This window comes from Pinus tabuliformis, chromosome 7, assembly GCF_031772625.1.
Source record: "Pinus tabuliformis cultivar Carrire ecotype Pingquan chromosome 7, CPIR1, whole genome shotgun sequence".
Lineage (NCBI taxonomy): Eukaryota > Viridiplantae > Streptophyta > Pinopsida > Pinales > Pinaceae > Pinus > Pinus tabuliformis.
The window spans coordinates 883027146-883053624 of NC_142293.1; the positions used below are offsets into that span (position 1 = coordinate 883027146).

At 36.2% G+C, this 26479-nt stretch overlaps 1 protein-coding gene across 1 annotated transcript in view; it reads left to right on the plus strand.

Moving 5' to 3' along the window:
* Positions 1-10107, plus strand: part of LOC149250434 (cell division cycle 20.2, cofactor of APC complex-like) — a 52488-nt gene extending 42381 nt beyond the window's left edge. The window contains exons 3-11 of the mRNA XM_089453649.1: positions 5819-5899; positions 5984-6081; positions 6591-6707; positions 6831-7007; positions 7196-7465; positions 7586-7688; positions 9208-9539; positions 9624-9773; positions 9961-10107. Of these exons, the coding sequence (XP_089309775.1) occupies positions 5819-5899; positions 5984-6081; positions 6591-6707; positions 6831-7007; positions 7196-7465; positions 7586-7688; positions 9208-9539; positions 9624-9773; positions 9961-10107 (1475 nt within the window). The remainder of the gene's footprint in view (positions 1-5818; positions 5900-5983; positions 6082-6590; positions 6708-6830; positions 7008-7195; positions 7466-7585; positions 7689-9207; positions 9540-9623; positions 9774-9960) is intronic.
* The last annotated feature ends 16372 nt before the right edge of the window (positions 10108-26479 follow it).

The following is a 26479-nucleotide window of genomic DNA, read 5'->3' on the forward strand; positions in this document are numbered from 1 at the left end:
TCATGGTGAGGGTGACAATGCAGTTCCGTATTCAAACAATGCTTGGGAATGTTGAAGAAGACTGGTTAATTTTTGTATTCTGCACAATTTTGGGCCTTATGGGCCATTAATACATGGGCGTATAGTTTTTTTGTTGTTGTTATCTTAAACTTTCTGTTTGTACTTGCTGGCCAACAAATCCGGTTGCAGTAAGGCTTCAACATTTTTAGCAAAGATATTGAAATGATGTAATCTGATTACGATTTAATGAAAGTTGTTGATTGACCAAAAAAATATTATCTTTTTTTTTGTGACTTGGGGAATTGACAACTAGGCTGGTTTCGTACTTGCGTGACATCGAGTCGATTCCAACCACTACTACTATAACCCCTAGGTAGTCTACGTAGCCATTTCCGTAGACAAAGGTTAGTTGGAGGGATTTGAGCGCGAATCACTTCTATTTACGCTTGCTGACAATTTTATTTTAAATTATCATTACTATTGTAAATTATAAAAAGAATTAGTATAGAGTTAAATATATATACATCTAAACAAACATGTAATGATATTCTTAACCATGGAGATTCAACCCCACTTTATCATGGAGATTCTTCACCTATAACTATATTTTGTTATAATATAATGGGCCAATACCATAAGTTACTAATATCACGTATTTTAAAAACCATAGTCATGTTCATATGACATTTTTAATTAACTAATTTAATTAAAAAGAAAAAAACCATAATTACTTTGAAGATAAATCTCAATCTTTGAAATTACTATTGAAAATATTCTAAAATATTTCATGAAAATTAAATCTCTACCATCCATTGAATAATTATTGATAATTAGTCAAGTCCCACTAGCATAACCGGTTGAGGATGGACTTTCTTAGCAAGATGACCCTGGATCAAACCTCACGGGGGGTGGTTGTGCCTTGTGCTAAGGGGAAGATACATGCTAAAAAATCCAGTGAGCTTAGGGTTGGTCTATTTTTAAAGATAATTATATTATAAAGTTATATTAATAATTTAAATATTTTTATTTTAGTCCAAGAGGTCTTTGATAGCTGGTGACTGGGTGCTCTATAAGGAAATCCTTGATGTGAAGTCACTGGTTCAATCACAACAGGGAGATGAATTCACAACAGGGAGATGAATTAAACTATCCATGAATTTATCAACAATTAATCATTAATAAACAAGAAATATATATATAAATAATTAACAAGGACTACATAGTAGCTAGTACCCACTGCCTAGCTTAAATATAACTTCATTAAACTAAAAAATAAAATAACTAATAAAATGTTGTATTGTTTAATGCCATTACCAAAAAGTTAAGAAATATGATTAACTAATAAATAGTAATGTCTTTCGGATTAATCACATTATTAGGATTCGGCCAACGTTTCGTACCAACTAATGTGGTTCATCCTTAGGACAAAAGTGAAAAAATCAATCGAACTTCAAGAATGAATAGCATGGATGCATCATTGCCTAGAATTAGCCCACTATAAATTAGTTGTTAGGAATTATGTACTAAAATATTATTTATTTAGTTATCAAGTAGGTGTTAGGAATTTATTTATCTTAATTATATATATTAATTTATAATATAGCAAGAATAATGATTAAATTAATTAAAATAATATTATAAGTTGTTAGGAATTAGTTACAAAATATTATTTAGTTATAAAGTAGTTGTTAGGAGTTTATTTATTATATATATATAATTTTTTTCCGAAAGAAAAATTAAACTTTTTATTAAGTATATAAAAAGTTACATAGTATATGCATAAAGCATTCCACAAGTAGAAAGATCACCCATAAGGACAAGATTGTCCAAAAGCAACTTATGCATTCAGCCACAAACATAAACACAAAAATATAAAGTGTCCAGTACCAAAGAGAAAACAGCTCATAATATGTCCAAAAATATAAGGTTGTCTAAAAAATAAACATATACATAGCATAAAATATAACGCTGTCTAAAAAAATAAACATATACAGAACATACAATATAAAGTTGTCTAAAAATAAACATATACAGAGCATAATCACCAGATAGTAACAAAAGTATAACAAGTACAAAATGAGCTGTTGATATAAGAGGAGTAAACCAAAAAGCTGTCAAGCAAAAAAGATTTTATAAATCGTAAGGCCGGTTGCACGGACAACACCATCCTCTGTCTTAGTTATGCGCCACGAGACCAGATCCTAGTGAAGGCCTCCTGAGATAGGTTTTAATTATATATATAAATAAATAAATTTATAATATTTCAAAAATTAAATAATAAAGTTATAGGGGTTTAGAAATGGTAATAAGTAATTAGTAAATAATTTTACAAATAATATAAATAATATTTAGAACTAAATTTAGACTTCATTTATTAAATTATAAGAATTTAATATGTTTATAATACTACAAGGGTTAAAATAGAATATTTATTAAAGAAAAAAACAAGGGGAGAGGCACGGGGTGGAATCGCGAAGAGAGGGTCAGAATCTAACTTTTACTTTATTTCCAACCATCATCCCTGTTGAGATTACTAGCATGCCTCTCAATCTGGATAACCTCTCTAAGCTTCCTATGGCAAAAGTGATAAACCCTAGCAATAACTCTAGAGTCCTCAATGCAGACATAGTGTTTGGATTTCTCCACATGTTCAACTAGAGCTGATGAACGGGAACGATTGTGCCTAATGTTCGCTGCATGCTCATGGATTCTTTGGTTAATGGACTAACCAATTTCTTCAATGTAGGGAATCCCACAGGAACAAGGGATCAAGTAGACACCTTTCATATCCTTAGGGTCGACATGGTCTTTAACAAATCCAAGGGAATTTATAATGGTACTAAGAGGTTTGAATGAAGAAGAAACATTATTCTTTCTAAGGATATTGGCAATCCTGTCCGTGTGCCCTTGGATAAATGAGAGATGAACCTTGGAGATAGGATCAACACAAGCAATTTTAACCCTCAATCCTTTACAAGCTTTTTGAAAGGCCTCGAGGCCTTGAGTTCTGCTATACCCATTATCTTTAAAAACTTCAAGAAGATGAGATTTCTCCTGCTCTAGGTGGTTCTCATCAGAGATTCTCAAAGCATGGGTAACAAGAGTGCTAAGAACACCAAATTTATGTGTTGGAAAATGATGAGAACTAGCATGAAAAATTGTTCCGTGTGAGTTTTTTTGCGGAATACTGGGTGAGAAACAGAAGCATCATTCATTCTAGAGAGGAGAATGTTAAGGAAGGGAAGACACCCGTTCACCTCAACTTCCATCGTGAACTTGATGGAGTCTGATTGGAAATTAAGATGACTAAGAAACAAATCTAACTTCTCACATCCATGGGGCCATATGACGGATGACTAAGAAACAAATCTAACTTCTCACATCCATGGGGCCATATGACGCAAGTATCATCGACAAACCTCTTCCATTTTTAGGGCTAAATTGAGCTGAGGCTAAGGCCTTGGTCTCAAAATCTTCCATAAATAAGTTAGCAACTACCGGGGAAAGAGGGGAACCCATTCCAACCCCGTAAGTTTGCTCATAGAACTCACCTTGAAAATTGAAGAACGTTGAGGTGAGGCAGAGGCCAACTAATTTGGTAGTGTCATTATCACTGATCCGATTTATGACATCAATGGTCTCTTGAATAGGGATTTTGGTATACAAGGAAACAACGTCAAAACTTACTAACAAATCTCCAGGGTCCAACCTGATATCTTTCCATTCTTTAACAAAGGAAGTAAAGTCCTTAACATAGGAATCAGTGCGAGGAACAAGAAGTTTAAGATTTTGGGCCAAGAATTTAGCAAGAAGATAAGTAGGCCCACCTATTGTATTAACAATAGGTCTCAAGGGAACCCCAATTTTATGAATTTTTAGAAGGCCATAAATTCCCGTTGCTACTTTTATGTTTATTTTATATATAAAATTAAATTTATTAAAATATGTTTTTAGTATAATAATAAGTAATCTTAAATTGAAAATGAAAATAAAAATTATAGAAAAAAAGGAAAAAAAAATCAAAATAAAAAAGTTAAATAAAAATGAAATAAAACTAAAAACAAAAAATTAATAACTAACCGAAGTGGAAGTTATTAAAGAGCCTATAATAAAACCTCACCTATCATAAAAATAAATTCTCAATGTTAAACTATGTAATTTTTTTTTGTCAAAGACAAACTAATAAGCACTCAAAACCAAATTGAAAAAGAAAAAGAAAAATGAAAAAAAACTAAAAACAAAAAAAATAATAACTCGTAAAAACAGAAGTTACTAAACCATCAGTAATAAATAAAAATTACTAAATAACCCATAATAAACCCTGAATTTTAATTCTTTTTATAAAAACAAATTAATACACCATGAATAGACAAAAATAATACCATGCTTTTCCATATAATCTATAAATAATTAATAAGAAATATCTATATAATCTATAAAGGTGAAGATGATCTATGCTGATCATTGTAAACTTGTAAGCTCTCTCTATGTACTAATTGTGCTACTAGGCACTTAGCACCTGCTGACCGGAGACAAGTTCGTTACCGAGATTTATACAATTCCGTCAACTGACGAGAATATAGGAATTGTGACCATTTCCCAACGGTCGGAAGCTGGTGACAGTTATCTATTTTCTTTAAATTACGTGTTCAACCCGATGGACAACAAGATTCCCAGGAGCATGAAGATTTGGTCTCCAAGATAACGCCGGCTGCAAGGACTATCACGACTCCAAGCAAAGAAAAATTCTCTCGGATCGGCCATTGAAGCTCAGTATTCAGAAATACAAAAGACGATAAGATCCGAAGTATTTGAGATCAACTTTATATAATTCCAGTCTGTCTGCATTTTTTTCTCAAAAATTTCCGGAGATTCTTCGGTCTTTAAGTTTATCAACAGGGGTGATTGTAGCCTGGCGCGAAAGCCGAACAAATATCAATGTAGATTGTTGAATTAGGGCTTTGTTGACATTATAAATTTCGTGGAAATTCTGTTTGGAGTGGAGAAACTGCAAAGGTGAAAAGTTCGGCCGCATTTCATATTTATAATCGGATAAAATTGTACTCGAGGATTGAGTTTGTTGCGTTGGAAAATACATCACCAAAGGTCTTTTGGAAATTAACAGAATTCGATAAATTCAGCCTCGAAGCCAAATTTTCTGCCGCGAAAACGATCCGGTTTCGCTATTTTCAACTCGACAATGGCGGTGCAGCGCCTACGATTTTGCAGTTTTGGACATGTTTTGAGTGTTTTTCGCCCGAATTCGTTTCTTGAATAGAATGTTTTCAGCATCAAACAGCTAAACTAGTGCAAAATGACTCGATTTAAATAGAATATTTTGAGCATCAAACAGCTAAAGTCGTTCAAAATGACTCGATAAAGAGACAGTTCGCACAAATTCAGGGAAAATTTTGAATAAGCAGTATCTTGTCTGTTTAAGATCCTTGCCTGCATTTAAAATGGAATGTCTGAATTAATCGGTTTATATTGAGTTTTTCATTCAACTTCATCATCATAGATTATCTTCAAAAGAACGGCCCATTATTAATCTCAGATGTTGTTCATAGGGATGGGAATAGGTAACAAAGCAATCGTAGGCAAAATTGACGCCAACAAACCAGTCTAAAATAAAACCTTATGATTTTCTTTCGGCGACGTTTTCTTTAACAATTTTTGCATGTTATGAGCTGACCTGATAATTTAAAGCCAAAGAACTCGGGCGGAACACGATGATCAGGTATTTCTGTGCCCTTCTTAATTTATGAGTGTCAAAGAAGTAAATCTTCTTGAAACCGGCCTTCTGAAGTCTATATTGCAGCTCGTGTTCTCGAGCTTATTATATTGGAGGAGTCCTCTAATCAGGCAATCTACAACTATAAAATACTATCAAATTCGGAAGGTTTGTGTGGATTATTAAATTTTCCCCAAGGAAACAGTCTTCAGTGTTTTTACAGTAATTTTTCACATACCGTTTTGGTTGCAGGATTCATCATGTCGAATGCCTTGGCAACCTACAAAAGGCAGGCATCGGGGTCAGTGCTTTCGCCAGGATTAAGCAACCACCTATTTAAGGAACCACAGGTAATCATCACCGTTCATGAGACAACCATCCATCAAAATTCCCTATATCTCTCTTGCACCGTATATTGAGGGTTTTATTGAATCTATAAAGCATGCGTGATTTCTGCAGTGTATAAATTGAAAAATTCCACTATCATTTTTGTTGTTTTTTTTTTTCCAAATTATTTTTGCAAATCTTTCTTTCTTATTAAAGCCTAACCTTTGACTTTTGGGAGATTGCAAAGCTTGTGAAATTAGTGCAAATATGGTAGACTATGGTTTCTTGTGGCCAATGCGGCTCAAATTAGTAAACGAAATTTACCATTCACTGGGAACCCTTTTGTCAGCAATTTTTGGGATGTCAGATTTTACTGTGCTCGATCTATTAATCGAGTGCAAACCTTTTTTAGTCCAATTAACTATGATCCTTCTGAAGCTGCGATTTGCAAATCTTTTTTAGTCCAATTAACTGTAATCCTTCTGAAGCTGCGATTTGTACCTCGTGCTAATAAGTTTTGTCCATTGAACAGGGCGATCGGTTCATTCCTGCTCGTAGTGCTATGGATATGGAAGTTGCTAAGTTTACATTGATATGCCGAGAGAAGGAGAATTCAGCTTCAACTTCAAGTGTTCCATTTTCTGTTAAGGTTTAGACAGTAGGCCTGCTCTAGTTGTTAGCAATTCCGTTTCTCATTTCCCAGATGTATTGAGAGGATTTGAAATGTAGTACTTTGATCAAATCTCATTGTTTAGAGATGCGCATGTATTAGGAAGAATACAGAAGGAAGCTGGCAGAGAGCTTGCTCCATAATTCAAATGGGAAAAGATCGAAAATCCTCATTTTCAAGAGAAAACCAAAGACTGGTTCAAGACAGGCCTTCCTTTTTGACGAGCTATTCAAAGATGATTCCCATTTAGCTAATAAAACTTTTCGCGAGCTTCCAATGGTGAGTAGATTTTTGGCCTATAACACTTTGTTTAGCTTGCCTGTTTCTCTCATTTTAGAATCTGTCTGTTGCAAGAATATACTTACTGGTGGTCATTACTTTCCACTATTGCGTTTAACATATTTGGCATTTAGCAATCATAAAGGAGTTGTATCTTCATAGTATATTTTTGCAAAACTGTGGATCAGTCGCCAGATCGAATACTAGACGCACCAGATTTGGTAGACGATTATTACCTAAATCTATTGGACTGGGGATGCAATAATATTGTTGCCGTTGCATTGGGATCAACCCTATACCTTTGGAATGCTGAAAATGCAAACATACAGCAGCTAATGCAAACAAATGGTGAAGATGATTATTTGACTAGTGTATCTTGGGCACCTGATGGCAATCACATTGCAATTGGCCTTAACAATACAGAAGTGCAGCTATGGGATGCTACCAAACTAAAGCTGGTGAGTTGTACAAACCGTTACTCAATCTTTATTATTTTCATTTTACTAGTTCCTGTAAATTTAATCCTCTGTGCAAGAGCGCCACATCTAGTGACTGATAAAAGGCATTTACATGAGTAGATGCGGAAATTGGGAGGTCACTCATCTAGAGTCGGGAGTCTGGCTTGGAATTGCCCAGTTTTGTCATCTGGAAGCAGGGACAGCCGTATCATAAACCATGACGGTAAATGCTTCTATCACTGTAACCATCCTACTTTCAGTTCTATAATGAACAAGTCAATTCAATTGTTCACCACGATAAAAGAAATAAGTAATAGGATACATAACGTTGAAATTAGCTGGCCTAGAGTTTAAAAATTTGAGCGACATTCTGTATCATTTAATTGAAATGAAAGTTCTAATTAAACAATAAAGTGGAGGTTTTTCTGATCATGGTTGTGGAATGCTGCAACGTTATTGCTTGAAGTCTGGCTGATACAACTTGTTCAAATATGAAAAACCAGATAGGCTTACATTTCTTATTAGGTTTCTTAATAACATAAGAGGGTCATATAAGCATTTATATTTTTCAAGTGGCAAGCACAGGGGATTGGATCTGGGTGGAAATGCCCTGTTCTGGCTAAGGTTATAGAGACACAGGTTGCCCTATCCCATTAATTCTTGTGATAAAGGGTTAATAGGGGCAGTCTTACACAACTGTCAGGGATGATCTTTGAGACCACATGATATAATGCAAATATTTCAGACAACATTTTACAGTATGTTGCCTTTGCTTGAGGCTTTAACTCTAAACGAAATTGAAATTTGCTAACGTCTTCCAAGGGAATTAGAATTTAGGCAAACAATAAATAGTTAGTCTCTAAAATAACTAGAGATGTCAGATGGAACCATTGCTATTCTCTGTGGTCTTCCACTGAATTTTGGGTGCTCTCTGAGATTTGTCTTGATATTAGTCTTCGTTCAAGAGTTTGTAAAGGACAGTCAATTACAAAACAGTAAGATGAAGAAATATGTTAGACGTTATATAAAATTCTAGAGAGGGTGTGCCTGTGGGTTATTTAGAGTTTGTAGCGACAATGTTATTAATAACTGAAGATATTTATTCCTGTGGAATTTTGATGCCTTAGATAAGTAAGATATACTTAATTCTTGTGGAATTTTAATAACTTAGAAACTGTCAAGGGAATCCGGTAACCAAATTATCTAGAGATAGAATGGCGAACCAGATCGCCTCTCAAAGGAAGGCTGCAGCGCAGATCCTGACAAGATTTTCTTCAAATATTTTGCCTCTGGCTCTTTTCAGAGATCAGGACACATTCTGATCTAATCCTGTCTTTTTGATTGTACCTGTTTTTGCACTATGTTCGTCTTTTTGTGATTCAGAAATTGCAATAGAACTGCTCTTAATCTGCTTATAAATTAATGAGTATAGTCAACTAAAGAATAGAGAACTGTTTATAGTTTTCAGGATTGTCGATTTGCTTCATCCCCAGATGGAGAACCAGCGAGACTACATCCCCTGTTTTATTGTACTTTCTTATTATCTTTTTCATCTAGAGATTAAGTTTGGTGGTTCTAGTTTCATTGTTACTTGTTTTACAATTCTTTTTCCATGTTTTCTGGTATAAAATGAGGATGGATGGGAGTCTTGAAGTAGAGAAATCAAAATGGTACTCGCTTCATTTTCCCCTAATAAAATCAAGGATATACATGAAAAAATCTGACAAAAGTTCTTCTTACAGTCCGAGTACGGAATCACATTGTTTCCCAGTTTCAAGGGCACTCCCAGGAGGTCTGTGGTCTTAAGTGGTCAGATTCTGGTGAGCAACTTGCAAGTGGAGGTAATGATAATCTCCTTTTCATTTGGGATGTAAAAGCAATGTCATCATCATCGTCATCGGGGACTCAATATCTCCATCGATGCGACAAGCACCAAGCTGCTGTAAAAGCTCTTGCATGGTGTCCTTTCCAAGCAAATTTACTAGCTTCCGGTGGAGGCACAGCTGATCGCTGCATAAAGCTTTGGAACACACAAACTGGAGCCTGTGTCAACAATCAAGACACGAGATCTCAGGTAAGGAATATAACTCTCAACTTCTTTGTTTCAAAGGTTTGCACGCTGTGATGGGTCTTGACAGCTTTTTATCTGGAAATCCAGGTTTGTGCCCTGCAGTGGAACAGACATCAGAAGGAGCTCCTGAGCAGCCATGGATTCAGTCAAAATCAACTCTGTCTATGGAAATATCCTACTATGGTCAAAGTGGGTGAAATTACTGGCCACACTGCACGTGTCCTGCATCTTGCACAGGTCTTCTAAATCAATCAATCTGATTTCAATTCAGTAATTCAGTAAATCAATCATCTCAGAGAAGAATTGTGCTTCGTGGCCATGATCAGAGTTTTCAAGTTTTGTAATTCAACTTTAAACTAGAAGTTTTTAATGTTGGTGCTAACTCCAAACTAAACTTGTTCTGTCAATTTTTTTGTCATTGCAGAGCCCAGATGGAGTTACCGTTGTATCAGCCGGAGCCGATGAAACGCTTCGCTTCTGGAAGCTGTTTGGCGCACCCAACAGAGGCGGTCTAAAGACCCTTCAGTCAGATGAAAGTGCTTTGTCACTGAAAACTATTCACATAAGGTAGCCCTCTGAAGCATGAACACCTCTGCAGCAGAAATTTGTATCATACATTGAAATTGTTTATTCGCGGTAAGGTATGCAGCATATGGCTTTGTCCCACGACTATATTCCACATTTTTTAACTTATCCCAAGTTTAATCATTCACGCATCTGTGGTAGCCTCTGAGAGTAAAAATTAATTCAAAAACAGGATTGCCTGAAGACACTGAGATTCATGAAACCATGATCAACATGTACAAGGCCACAAATGTCAAAGAACCAGGAGTGATTTGGAAGAAGTACTTGCATTAAATCTCATGTAATTTCATTGCACGGAAGAGGTTATTTTTTTGGAGGGCTCTTGGAATCCAAGAGGGGTGGAGGGCATTGGTATATACTGTTGTTTCCCTTGTCACCAGCCAAGCGGAGGCCATGAATTAAACCCATTCTTATCTGTTCTCAAATTAATAAAACTACTCTAAAATTGGGTAGTGTTTTTGAAAAAAAGACCAAAACTATTTCAAGGCTCACTAGCGGTTCAAAGCTCCTTTTCAGACTAACCTGTTATTTGTGGTGTTGATTTTTGACCGTTGGGTGAAAGGCTATTATGTTGGTATCGTGATTTAATGTTCGCAGTTTTTAATAAAAGTACACTTATAAACGTACTATTAAATGGTCAACAAAATACATTAGGACAAACCCATAATGACAACGTTACTACTCATGCTAAAACAATTAATTGTGTTTCTGGGTTAAATCTATTTATGGATTTACATTATTATTAAAAATTATGTTAGTAGAAATATACAAATATTTTTAAAAATATAAATTTAATTAGTTAATATATACAAAATTAATTATTATAATATTAAATTAAAATTGAATATCCAAAATGTATAAATTTTTAATGTTAATATAACCATACAAATATTTTAAAAAATGAGTAAATACTTAAATTTAATTAGTTAATATATATACAAAATAATTATTATAATATTAAATTAAAAGTGAATGTGGAAAATAGAAGTGTAAAAAAAATTTAAATTTCTTATTAATGGTTTTAGATTTTAGGTTATACAAGAATGTGATTTATTTAAACAAATTCATATACATAATATTTTACATTTTTATTATAATGGTTCACTTACATTTCTTAGTACACACTATTTCGAAACACTTTGGCTTATTGATACAAGTTTTCCTCATCAACATGTGATTATAGTATACACTATTTTGAAACACTTTGGCTTATTGATACAAGTTTTCCTCACTAACATGTGATTACTTATGCTTTTCAAATGCAACATTCTAATTAATATCTCCACCAAGAGAGGTTGTTCTTTATAAATAGATATTTAGATTAATCATCAAATTTAACAAGGTCATCGATCATGCTCCAAAACATCTCCTTAAATTTAGGTTTATAACTTCAAAGCCAATTGCTATTTACTTCTCAAAATTGACTAAATAACCATGACTAGCCTAAAATTTGGCAATCTCATTAATTAAGTTGACTTAATCATCAATGCCAGTTGAGCATTTTTCTTTCAATCAAAACTTTCACACTCTGCCTATAGTCTAATAAAATGACATTCATCTCTATAGTCTTAACTTATGCTTGTGCTAAATTGCATTCATGAACATTCCTCAACACTCTCTTATCTTTACTAACCTATGCTAGTGCTAAATGAGATTCATAATGCATGATTGCATTTTCCATTTCACTAAGCTCTTTACTTCTTGCTGTCGCTGCTACAACACCCTCCAAAATTTGGCTACATTCAAATTTTGGAGCCCACCCTTTGTCATATTAAGTGTCGCTTTCCGTCATCGAGTGTCATTTCATGTTATTTCATATGTTTCAAGTGCCCTTGTTCTTTCCCGAGTGTCATCGCATCATCAAGAACATCCACAATGCACTTCATAGTCTTAATACACTTTTATTCACAAAACAACACTTTTGGTCGCAGTTTCACATACTTTGTCTGTTATACTTGGAGAGTGTTTGTAAACTAACATTTTGATGTATACTTCTTAGTATTGGGTTTTGTCTAATTTTTACTGATGAGTTGGTATGTGTTGCATTTTTTTATAGTCTAAACTCGTGTTTTTCCACGCCTTACCCTCCAGACAGATAAATTTTGGTTTCACAAAACCTGCCCATTAGGTAAGGAAGAGCGAAAAATGCACTCCCAAGCCTTAGTTGCACCCCCCTTGTTTGTTGAGGATGCACCTTGCACCCAAGCTAAGCCTTCCCTCTCTCTTGGGCGCACAATGCTCTCTCAAGCCACAAGTTCTCCTTGTTCTTCTGAACTGTGCCCTTCTTGAAGCCTCTCACCCAGCTGAGCGCATCGCACATCGATAATGGTCATTAGGAATTTCTTAAGCCTTGACACTACACCATGCGCCCTTAGCTGAGCGCATGGCACACCAACATTGAAAATCAAGCCTCCCTTGAGCCCTGACATTGTGCCCTGCACCTTCTTTATGAATCAAGCCTCCTCAGTTGAGTGCATGGCACATAAATAAATGTCATTGATCCTCCTAGTCACTTGAGACTGCGCCTTGTGCTCTCAATCAAGCCTCCTTCCCAGTGGAGCGCACAATGCACTCTTAGTGCTCAACACACAACCCTTGTCTCTTGATAGTGTGCCCTACGCCTAGGAGCTTCCCCTTCCTTTCGTGAGTTCATTGTTGATTCATAGTTGGAAAGTTTGCATGAAACATGATAGAATAGGAGATTTTTTGGGCAGATGTTTGCTTGCCATGAGTGATCTTACTTGCAAGTGTGCTACTAGAACATCATGGCAAGGAGGCATGAGAAGATATATCAAAGGAAGCAACACAAAAAAGAATTCAAAGACAAAGAATATGTGATTGCGACAAGTGAAAGAACACCATATTCCAATGACCAAAGTGATCCATATAGATTCCATACATATCAAGACCCTTTGGAGGGTAAATGGCAACAACAATGAGGAATCTACATTAAGAACTGAAGACTTATGTGGCAACATTGTCAGTCCTAGTCACAAGTCACTATGGGTCCAAGTCATTAATGTTAGTGGCTTGTCTTGTTTTCGCCACATCATGATGTGGAAATAACGATGTAATTATTGTAAATATAAATATGTGGAAGTCCAAGAGTCATGTGTGGACAAAATAGCCACATGTGGAAGTCTAAAGGTCACATGTAGAATTCCAAAAGACACAAAGGAGTCCAAAAGTCATGTTGAAGTTCAAAAGCCATTTGGAAGACCAAGGGTTATTTAGAAGTCCAAAGATCACTAGAAGTTGAAAATTTATATGAGAAGCTCAAGAGTCGTGAGTGTATCAAGAGTAATGTCTCTAGTTATAAAAGGGGCCTCATTACTCAAAGATAGGACTTTTCACCTTGGATTCTCCCATAAGGCATTAGATAGATAGAGATAGTTCTTTTGGAGAGAAAGTGGTGGCTCTAACGCTCCACTATTTGGAGCAAGTGGTGTTCATTGTACTCATGTATATTGGAACGTTTTCTTAATACTTGAAGCCCATTGGGCCAACACATTTTAATGCATAGATCGTGGATGTTTTGAGACTATTCTTAGAATGTTTGTGGTTTATGTTGGCATTCTTATGTACTGAAGAAATTGAACCATTTCTATGGATTTGGTGCTTATCTTATTAAAAGTGTGTTGTTGTGGTTATAATGACCGTTTCATTTATGTGAACTATTTTTCTTGATGTCTAAAGATTATTTCATGCATATGTTTGTGTGTCTTCACTAGATCAATATTGATACTTGTCTTTTGAAGGCTCACTTTTGTTCCTTTTAGTGAAAGAACCTTGATACATTCTATAATTAGAAATTTCATAAGACTTACTTTCTTTCTCATTCAAAAGTACATGCACGCTTCTCTCTCATGATAACTCCTCAAGCCAAGGAAAATATTTAAGTACATAGTGGCCGTGACATAATCTGGATGGGACTTCTATACCAAATGATGTGAGGTCTAATTGAGACTTCATATCAGGGAGATCCCCTATATGTTGGCATGATCCAACACCATCAACACTTCCTTTACCACATTCAATGTTTCTATTATTTTTCTTATTAGCCCCCCTTAATGAAAAATCATTTTCCTCCATACAAGTATTAATTTGAACTTTTCAAACTTATTATTTCTTATAACAACTCAATTATCACACAAGAGACACATCTTTCTCTTGCACAAAACCTATTATCTTTGCAAATTATTTTCTTAACTAAATTTCCTTCTATCCTACATTTAATATGCCTTTTTACTCTATGCTCGCTGAAGACAATGCAACTATGCATTGCCTTTTATCATGCCAATTGATATATACTCAACTAACATGATATGCAAATCTAGAAGTGGATTTTTTATTGTCTATTGTGTTAGTGAAAAGTTATAAAACCAATTAGCACTAAATCGTTCACACATTGGGAATTCTCCAATCCCCAACCCATTATGCCTTTGACATGTGTTGGCCCAATTGTTTTTTATGAAGGCATAATGTTGTTGATTTTGTAGACAATGAGACCTACATTACGATGCTTAGACCTAAACACAATATGTAATAATAAAATATGATAGATGAGGTAGGAGATGAGAGGTAGAGAATAAGGAGAGATCCTAAGTTTAAAGGAGTTGATTGAAAAAACACTACAAAATTTAAAATACTAAAGGAATGATTGACTAACTAAAAACTATGGAACATTGAAGAATAAAGGAATAATCAACTAATAGATATAGTTTACTACGTTTGTTGGGCATTGGTTGATCCAAAACTCCATGTGTGTTTCATGACATGTGCTTAACCACCTCTTGAGGATCCGTTAACTCTGGCGATGCATCCATTTACTGACACATGTGGGTTTTGGTGTAATGAAAATCGTGATTCCAACAATTGGTATTAGAGCGAGTTCCTTCAAGTTCAGCTTGACTACTGGAAGGTAGACCTGGTTGAATCATGGATCATCAAAGTGTGCCTGTACTCAGTGCCACAAACTTTCATGAATGGAAAGAGAAGGTAAAATATGAATTAATTGCTCAAGGGTTTGAAGTCTAGAAGGTAGTTACTAATGGTTATGGTGAAGATCCCCCTTCAAAACAAGTTCAATAATGGAATGCCCAAGAGAAATGTACAATTTACAACAAACTTCACAATCTGGGTCTTGAGACAGTAATATATCTCAAATATGCAAAATATATATGGGACAGGTTGCAGGTCCTACATGAAGGAGATTCCAACAACAACAATGGAGAAAAGCAGAAGAAAAAGGCCCCTTAGAAAGAAAATTTTCAGCTGAATGAGATCTATTATCCTAGTGTGAAAGCAACTAATTGTAAACAAATGAAATCAATTGAAGACCAAGCCAAACTTGACTCAACCTTGGTTGAAATAGAAAGGCTCTCAATGGAAAACCAAGATCAAAAGAAACTTCTGCAAATAATTGAAGAAAGAAAGCATGATTTTAAAGAAGAAATTATTAACTTGAAGACTCAATTAGAAGAGGAAAGAAGAGTTGAAGAGGTAATGAGCAACTAGCTGAAGGAAAGAAAGGAACAATGTGAAAGATTAGAAGCCAAGGTAGTTTAAAAAAGAAATGAGCTAGAAAAGAGTAGATTTAGCTTAAAGGTAGCTAAAGGAGATAATGAAGCAAAGCTTGTACCATAAGATGGAATCATCATGATTAGCAAGAAAGCAAGCAAGAACAAGCAACAAAACCAATAGTCGAGGAATGAGCCAAAGAAAGTGTTTCTGGAAAGAATTTCATCTACATCTAGAGATGAATTTAGTAAATCTGCAAGGTTCCAAAGGAGAAATAGCAACTCCTTTGCTCCCTTGATTAATAATGTTGAATATTACTTTTGCAATAATGTTGGACATGTTGCAAATGATTGTAGGAGAAATCAAATAAGGGTTCATCAGCAAAATATGTAGTATACAAGTAAGATCTCTCAAGAAAGCAATCAAGGAAGATTTTTCCCTAAGAATATCATTAGCCATCAGGTATATAAATTCTTTCTATGGCTATTATTATTCATGTGATAATTTTGGCCATAAGGGTGTTAATTTCAAACCCTATGCAAATAAGAGTAGGAGTGCATTGTATGTTGAGGGAAATTCATATGTGGATAACAACATGAGAAGACACAAGTCTTTTCCCCCTTTTCTAGGTCACATAAGATGATATAAATGTGATAATCTTGGCCACATGGCTAAAGATTGCAAGTTGACTAGTTCTTTAAAGCAAACCAGACAACTGGAGGAAATCATTTAAAGAAAACTATACACGAAGCCAGAAGGAGATGCACATATTAGAAGGCAACCCACCAAAGTTTGGAAAAAGAAGAAAGAGAAGCAAGTGACTTCAATAAAAAAATTGAAGTCAGTGTCATCTTAGGGGGATTATATAGCACCTTCTTGAGTAGCACGAGGATTCATTTAAGATGAAGCTCTAGTAGAAGCATTGTGTGTCTTAGTACCTAAAATCCAAAGACATGTCTGCAGGATAAGAAGAAATGTATGAGCTTAGGGGAAGCTACTAAAGGTAATGAAGAGAATAACATTCCAAGGTTGATAAGGACGCAAGATGTCATTTTTTTTATGCTACAAGGACAAAGAGAAAATGAGAAAAGGATCAAAGATTAAGACTACTTATGACTGCATTGGATCATCTTGAAAGAGAGAAAATTATGTTAACAAAATAATAAGGTTATAAAAAATGCTATCAAAGGAATGACCTTGTACTATAGAGCATCAAGAACTCTGGTAAAGTGTAAATATATGTAGATATTTTGTACTTCTTATGCTATGGAATAAAAATAATTGGGAGCTAAGCATTAAGAACAAGAATTGAATATTCTTTAACAAACATCATATGATTAACAACAACTCTGGCCTCATGGAAGCATAATATAATTGGACAGTTGGCATACCTACATTAAGTTTCAAGATTGATTTATTGGATATACCTTTGAAGACACATTTTGATGATTGAGAATTTGTGAAAATTTCTTAATCTACACATCAGAAATCCTATTGCAATCACTAGTTTATCATCTCCTACTTGTTCTTTACATTCAACAAGTTATTTAATTATTTAAACAATGATGAAAACACTATTGCAGACTGCACATACATACAGATAATCAACTAAAATAAACTGAGACAATCACACAAGTGACACAATTATTTTTGGACAATCGTCCCCGGAAAAACCCAATTTGGGAAAGCCAGTGCAACATATAGAGGGTTTGTATTATTAAGCATATTTTTGAATACAACTAGGGTACCAAATCCGGCTCACCCTATAGAGAATAAACATGGAAGAAGGACCTCTATCTGGAGACATATATTTTGGCAAATCCAACAATTGGATGATCAAACCCCACAGATGACAATGTTGTCCCTAGTGCTGGGCAGCGATGGCTGCTCCAAGCTCTGCGCTGGAACTGCGTCACCCTCTCAGTCAGCCTCCCTTTGCTCAGAAGTTGATATGCTGAATTGCCGCTCTCTCTGCCCCACAGAAAACCCCAACGCTGCCTCTAAGGGTCTGCGTCATCCCCTCTAGCTTCTGCGTCACCCTCTCTAGAGCTACGTTGTCTCTCCTGCTGCTGCTCTGCCTCTCTGCTATGTATCCTCAGCCTTGGACTGAAGTCCCTCTGTCGAACTGCCCCTCTCACTGCAACTCAGATCACTTAGCTCGACTTTCTTAGCAAACCACGCTCCATAAAAATTGAACTCTTTGATCTCTTGGTGTATCTCCAACTGACCCTCAAGCCTCTTATACTTTTCCTGTTGATGAATCAACGGCCATGATCTAGTCTCTAATCAACGACTAAGATTAAAATAGGCTTGATCCTCATCACTTAGAACCTTCTCACCCATATTTTTATTAATACACATTAATATTTTTATTTTCTTAAGTTTAGACTTAGGAACTCATTAAAAATATTAATTGTTTTAATAACTCCTCATCCGAGTGGAATTTCTCCAAACAATTTCTGGGTCTTGGAGATCTCATGAGTTCTAGCCCCTCCACAAAATTTTGAAGCTAGTGGACATCTGATGCTACCCAAAATCAACACTCCCTCTTAGAGAGGAATGTGCTCTAGCAATACTTCTCAACAAAAGTATTACACTGATCCACTGCATCGGTCCTTTGTGCTGCTGATGCTTGGCTTGATGCACTTCATCCACTACACCGTTGCTTCTTGTACTACTTCCCATGAATTTGCCACTACCACTGCTGCATCTGTACTACAACTCCCTCTTAAAATGCTGCCTCATGCTGCCCATAACACTGCCGCTTCTAACTACTGCACTGCAACTCAGTTCCTGAGAAGTAAGCAACTGAAAACTCACCCAAAAACTGACATGCTGGTCATTCTAGATGCCTCGTGATGCTGAAGCTACCTCTGCTGCTAATCTGTGTTGACCCTCTGCTGCTACAAACTGCTTTGTGCCTCTCGCACTGCTACAACATCCACTATGCTGCCTCAGACTTTGGCACTCTAGCAATTCCACTGTTGCTCCATCACACCTCGCTCCAATTGACACCAGTCATTTTTCTACTGTCATTAAGGGCTACTGTAGCCATATGTGATCCAAGAGTTTGGGTACCTCAAGGATCCTACCCCTCCATGCAGTCCTTTCGACCAAAACTCCATGTCACCCCACCTCTTGTCCAAAGGTGCATGAGCACTCATGGAACAATCGTCATTATCACCTTCCTTGTCAACTTTCGCTGGAGCATCCTTTGATTCAGAAGCCTCCCCCTTGCCCTTCTTTCGGGGGCACTGCGTGGCATAATTTCCCAGTTCCCCACAATTGAAGCATCTGACCTTGGTTATGTCCTTCTTCTTCCGCTTCTGCTGCCCTTGTTGTCCCATTGATGTGAGAGTTGCATCCTCCTCCTCCTCATTCTTAGCCCGAGCTCCTTTGCCACTACCCCATGTCTTAGTCAACTTCCTGAGCCCACATCTCCTCCCAACTAGGGAGAGTCGCTTTGCCTAAGATGCTTTGGAAAAAAGTCTCCCAGTCCTCTCTGACTGCATTCAGGGCAGCCCTGACCATGAACTCAGGATCTGTTGTAGACCCCACGGAAGTCAACTGGTCACGAATCCCTTGCAACCTGAGAAGGAAGGGACTGATCTCTTCTCCCTTCTGCATCTGGTATTGTCTCAACTAATTTTCTAATCACATCTTCTATTGGATGGAAGAGCCCTAGTACAAGGTGGTCAATGCCTCCCACACCTCCCTTGTCGTGTCCTTCTCAGCAGCATGTGGTACTACATGATCTTTGACCCCGTCTAGGATCACACACTTGGCCTTAGCCTGGCCTCCTCATACTTCTTCATCGGATCAGTGTCGACCGGCACATCAACTACATTCAAGGCATAGTCCTTGATGCGATGTTTGTCTAGGATTGCCAGGATCCTGGCCTTCCAGATGACAAAATTGGATGCTCCATCTAATCTATCTTGATCCCTCAACCCATTCATTGCCATCTATGCTCCAAAATAAGACTAGTTCTCTTCTCCCTCTCCTATTGTCAATCTAGAAAGACTTGGATTTGGATTTCTTTGGCGTAAGAAACCCTCTAAGGAACAAACTCCTTTAGGCTCCCTCTGAGTCTTGATTTCCTTCATAGAAATCCTCCGGCCAAATGTTGAATCACTCCTTTCCAATCCTCCTTTGCTGCTACAACCCAGATCTAGATTTATTTGGATAAAAATCTATCAAGGCAGTGAATCCCTCTACCTCGACTCTATCTCCATAGACATTGTTATGCACCAACAGAAACAACGTCCCACCAAATCCTCAAATCGAATATGCTCTGCTCCTCCAGCCCTGACAAATGGTTGTTTCAAACCTTTCAGGCTCTGCACTGGCCCAGAGAGCTGACGTAGTCATTGCGTGGGCTCCTCTCTGGCTCTGCGTCACCCTCTACAGGCTTGAAATGCTGACGCAGGCACTGTGTGAGCCTCTGTGTCACTCCTGCAGCTGCTCCTCTACCTCTGAAACAATGCTGTCACTCGGGACAACTGCTTCATGGCAGAAAATTCTTTGGATCTCTCGGCTGGTGTCTTCAATCTCCTATGATTTGCAATGCTCTGGTACCATGTGAAAATTTATGAATCTGCACATCAGAAATCCTACTGCAATGACTGGTTTATCATATCCTACATGTTCTTTACATTCAACAAGTTATTTAATTATTTAAACAATGATGAAAACACTATTGTAGACTACACATACATATAGATCATGAACTGAAATACATTGAGACAATCACATAAGGGACACCATTATTTTTGAACAATCGTCCCTGGAAAAACCAAATTTGGGAAAACTGGTGCAACATATAGAGGGTTTGTATTATTAAGCATATTTTTGAATACAACTAGGGTGCCAAATCCAGCTCACCCAACATAGAATAAACCTGGCAGAAGTGCCTCTATCCAGAGATAGATATTTTGGTGAATCCAACAACTGGATGATCAAACCCCACAAATGACAATGTTGTCCCCAGTGTTGGGTAGCGATGGCTGCTCCAAGATCTGTGCTGGAACTGCATCACCTCCTCTAGGAGCTGCGTCACCTTCTTTGTGAGCCTCCCAATGGCTAAGATTAAAACAGGCTTTATCCTCATCACTTAGAACCTTCTCACCCATATTTTTATTAATACACATTAATATTTTTATTTTCCTAAGTTTAAATATAGGAACTCATTAAAAATATTAATTGTTTTAATAAATTCTCATTCGGGTGGAATTTCTCCAAACGATTTCTGGGTCTTGGAGATCTCATGTGTTCTAGCACCTCCACAAAATTTCAGAGCTAAAGCACATACGATGCTACCCGAAATCAATAGATTCTACAGACCAATGCTTTGGGTTTTGATGATGGTAATGGTCTTGGTTGGTAGAGACAATTTGAAGAGCACAACTCCTTAAGGTGGCATTATGATGATGCTTCTTTGATCAAATTTAGTAATGACTTTGTTGTGGTAGAAAACACAACTTCTGTCATGGGAAGTTTGCAAACTAACGATGGAAATGTTGATTTAATGGTTAGTTCACATTCATATTTTAGTAATAATATCTCAACATAGGACAACATGGAGAAAATGGACCATGGACAAGTTTTTAATGAAGAAGGATATGACAAAAACTTCCATGGGAAAATAACCATGAACAAAGGGTCCTTTGCCACGATAAATGCATGGTATATACGAGTGTTACTACTATTTTTGTGTGCTTTGAGTTAAAGATATGGTGAGTTAAAAATATTGAAATGTAGGACTAAGGGATCACACTTCAGGCATGACAAATTTACTATTATTGTTTGACATGTCAATGAGGAGTACTAGCAGATCATTGAACATATCATATATTATGGTTGCACTAGTGGTAAGGCCAATTTGTGCAAATGGGTGAAATTGAAGGTTTCATGAACAAAAAATATAGGAACAAAGGGTTTAAAGATGGATATATCACAACATACGATCTCCAGCTTGATTCAAAATGATTATTGCATGACAAAGAGCCAAATACAATTAACGTAGCAGAAAGGAATCACATATAGAGTAAAAAATTCGAGCATATATCTATGATGATATAACAACATGCATCATTATTGTTTATAGAACTTATAATGATGTAGTACAATACAATACAAAGGCCACATATATTCATACATAGAGAAATAAATAATAAATTGCAGTGCCTACGAAAGACATAAACATAGGGGGAGCTAAACTTATAACATTCAAATGAACAAGGGAAGCAACACAGATGAACAATGACAAAATGAAAAATTAGGGAACCTCTGTTAGTGTCCTATGCAAGTCTAATGCCTGCAAAATGCATTAAAACAACCAAAAAATACATGCATTAAAAGAACCAAAGAACAAGTGTATATATGTGGTTGGTAATCAATGTAATAAATGCACAAACCCTTAGCAACTTTGTTTCATAGTCTAAGGACCAGGAGTTGAAATTAAGAATGAGCCTGAGAATAACACTTCAACAGAGAATAAGAAAAAGGAGTTCTTGAGTTTTGGTTGACGAAAATGAAGACCAATGAAGTGTTTTCAAGAACTCTATGTTGAGCAAGACCTTTGAATTAAACTTTAATTCTGGAGCGGGTAATGGAGTAAGAAAAACCAAAATGAGCATGTGATGCTGAGACTGGGAAAATAAACAAATGTGCACAGGACTAACAAGTATGTGTTACATGGACTGGATGAGAGAATTACTGAGTCAATTATAGGATTCACACCGTTACATAGCTCGTCAACCACCGTTACATATCTTGGCTGATACCTTTACATGCTCTAGTCATGAGAACATTACATAATCTATCTCTGATCAATACATTTACCCTGAAGGCTAAACTTAAGTTATGAAGGGAACACCTACACCTGACCAATGGGAAAATATCTATTCCTGATTGAAGGTAGAATTCCTGATTGGAAGCACCTGTGTCTGATTGAGAGGAGACCGTTACATATTCTATGTTACATAGTCAAATAAGACATTGATACATTACATGGCATACATAGCACAAAGAATACGCAGTTTTATACATAACGTACATAATTTCGATAAGCATGCATTACATGTTCTACGCAATGTTTTTGTGAGAAAAAATTCTTCCGAGTCAGAACAAAATATGCCGAGTCAGAATAATGTTACTGTGAGTAGACCTTCTTCCAAGTCAAATCAACAAGTGTCAACTTGAAGTATGCTAGAGATGCAGTTACCTGAAATATGTGTTACCTATGAGTATACTGCAGACCAACATTATGTGTTAGAGTGCACATGGTTACAATGGAACATTACCTAGCGAACACATTAGAATAGTTACACAGGCCAAGGAATCCAAATCAGAGCAGTTACCTAAATCTAGAGCATACATACCTGAGCATCCAAAGCATATAAAATCCAAAGCTGAAGTCAAGAATTCTAAAGAAAAAGGTATGCAGATACCAGAGCAAGTATGCAAGTTGAAGGAAAGTAAAATTTACCTTAAAAAATGACCCTTTGCCATTAATGTCAAAGGGGGGAGTAATATGCTAGTCTGTGCAAAGGGGAAATAACTCTCAGGGAAAAAGGGAGGACCGAATTTAGTATTTCCATCATTGACAAAGGGGGATATTGTTGGCATGGAATTGGTGTCAAAGAGAGCAATGTTCTCGTGTCAGCAGAAGGATTCCTACTCACAGAGTTTAATTCCTTCTTACATAGTTCAGTTCTGAATCAAGTGTTCAATGTTTATCATACTTTGAGGAGTATTGGTGCAGATCGAGCACATGGGTTTTGAAGACCGAATGCACAATATGGTTGTGAGTTATTCCATTCATGCTCAGGTTTCCATTATGTAGCGTGAATCTTCAGTCAAATGTCTAGTCAAATAGGCTTGGTTCCAATCTTGAAATTCCAGTTGAGTGAAGGATTGTGCAATATACATTTAGTTCACCATTAAATAGATCTTGAAATTACTAGTCACTCAGGATTTCCCAACAAATAGGTTGGAGGAAGCACTGTGCGTTTCAGACTCAGTGCACAACAGACTCTGTATACCAAAAAGGATGAGTTAAGCCTATATTTAAGAGTTGATGATCAACATTAGTAGAAATTCCATTGCTTGGATGGTCTTTGAGTTTAGTTTTGATATCGAGGTCACTCAATTGCAATTTTATGATCCTTTAAAATTGTTTGACATTTATTGAAGATCAAAATGAAAATCACCTGTACTGCAATTTATTATGCATAAGAAGAATTCGTAAGGAATCCCAAAGATTGGAATCAACTCTAGAGGAGGCAAGCAAGTTTTAACTCTGACAATGAAGTGGCTTAAGTGAGCATATTTTTTCTAAAGCTTAGATGGTGACTTTAGTTTTCAAAATGGAATTTGGGGAAATGAAGAAGATGAAGACTGAGGAGATGGCGAGGTTGGGCTACTCATACCATGTGAGTAGAAATATTAGCTAGTCTATCATCTGTTTCAAATGTTGTTGTTGTTCTATGCACCCAACCTACTTTACTCACTATACAAATTATTTATATTATGTTTCAAATTCTAAATCTCATTTATTATAATTTAATTACATAGGATCTAAGTGAGTCTCCTCCTTATACATGAAGAAATCAGAGATACACTAAATATTCTTCATTAGTCTTATCAAAATACTGTTGGCAAGAGAAGTAGTTCTTTGTAGAATGAAACTCTTCATGCTCCACAAAATACTCCTGCTAAAGTTGAGACTAGTGAAGAAATTGATGAATGGGTATTGAACTATTGAAATATATGGTCTCTAAGGAACAATTGTTCAATCATCTGAGTTCAAAATGAAGCTTTGTGAAGAATGATTGAAGAATTGAAGCCAATTCTATGGATCTACATTTTGTAAATTTCCTTTGGCTATTCAGTATGTATCTAGTTTGGCTTCTAGAGCTACCATTTTTGCCTCTGATACTTCTGTGGATGTTCCTTTATCACCTGTAATTAAAAGGACTTGACATGTGAAATAGTTCCTCACTAACATAAAGGATATTATTAGTTGGGTTGTCTAAGAAAATGAAAAAGCCACGGTGAAGAATTGGATCACAGCTTCAGATCTACAAGAGATCTAGAAATTAATGCTATACAGAATAAGAAATTTAAGAGAACTTTAGCTACTAACGAGCCTTCCATGTCGAATGAGGTTCCAATGGAGTTACGAGGAGGAGTTTTGAAATTCGACGTGGAACCTTTGGCATAATATCTACATCAAATAAGAGGTGATGACTTGCCAAGTGTCTTATTCCTAATTTCAAAAGCTGAAGAATATCCATTCCCTTGCTAAGCATTTTGTTATGAAAATGTTGATTTCAACATTAAGAAGAATGTGAAACGAATTAGTAGACCACCCTTTCATTTCAAATCCCTGAAATGGAATACAAATAGATAACATAATAAGTTATATAAAGAATTATTTTTGGGAATGGATAATGAAATAGTCGAGTGAATGGTTGAGAAAACTGGTTCCATATTTTCCCAGTAAGAGAGAAATACAGAGATAAAGTTGATGCTAAGTTAGTATGACAAAGTGAGGTTGTTGCTGTATGGACAATGGATAGAGCTACTAGTGTCAAGTTCTTAGTTGAAATCTTGTTTGATTGTACAATGCTCACTGAGTTTGTGTGCATATTGCTTCTAGGATATGGCTATTTGAGCCTTGTTGAGTTAGAGTATGTTGCCGAGGTCTGTTAGTCTGATATATTACTAGTTTGAGATGTATTGGATAGAGTTGTTGATGAGCCAGGGTTTTTTTAGTGAGAATTTGGTTGTTGGTAGAGGATTGTATTGCAAAACTATATTTGGTTTGGGTTTTTGTATTAATACTGAGAATTGAAGGTCAGTGCCTTAAGGGAAAGTGGTGGCTTTCTGGTTAGGGAGTAGTGGCTTCCTTCAGGTGGGTGCTTGAGAAAGTATTTGGGGGTCAGTGCCTCCAACAGATGGGTGTATGCAAATAGTTGTGGAAGTGGGTGCTTCCACCATGTCATGGCCTAGAGCAGTCAGTGCTTGCATATATCACAAGTCGGTGCTTGCATACTGGTTGGTGCCAGTACATTGTAAAAGATGATCAATAAAAGAATAAGAAGAATAAGAAGACAAAGTGTTTGGTGGTTTTTCTCTTGGAAGGGCTCAACCTAAAATCTTTGGTGTTCATTTGTTAAGATTGTGCTACGTATGTAGTTTGAGTTTGTATTTTCATGTATTGTGTTTTGATTTGCTGCTCATATGTTCTGTTGGTTAATTGATGAATAAGTTAATCATTTAATGAGAAGTAAAAATTGGTTAATGATGATCCAATCAATGTTATACTGATTCACCCCCCTTTCAGTGTAACCAATTTCCAACAATTTGTATAAGAGCCAAAGGTTTCAAGTTCGAAACACCCCCGACTCGTGTTGCGGGGGAGATTGTTGGGAATTGGATAATCCACTGCTCCCCATGTGTTTCACAACATGTGCTTAACTGAATCTTGAGGATCCATTAACTCTAGCAATGCGTCCATTTACTAACACCTGCAGGTTTTGTGTAACAACAATTGTGATTCCAACACATCAGTAGTAATCTAATGGTCTAAAGGAACACAAATACCCATAGACATGAGTATATGTGTAAAGGATTGGGATTGTAAAGGGTTTGCAAGTGAGAAGGATAATGTTAAGCCTATGTTTTATATTGAGTTGTGTGTAATGTCCCTCTACAAATGATAAAAAGAAAGTTATAAAAGAAAAATCCATGGTATTCTGATGATAAAAGAGAGATTGGAGCTTATTATTTTGACATGCATACTCATTTCCTTATATCAATTTGGAGAGATC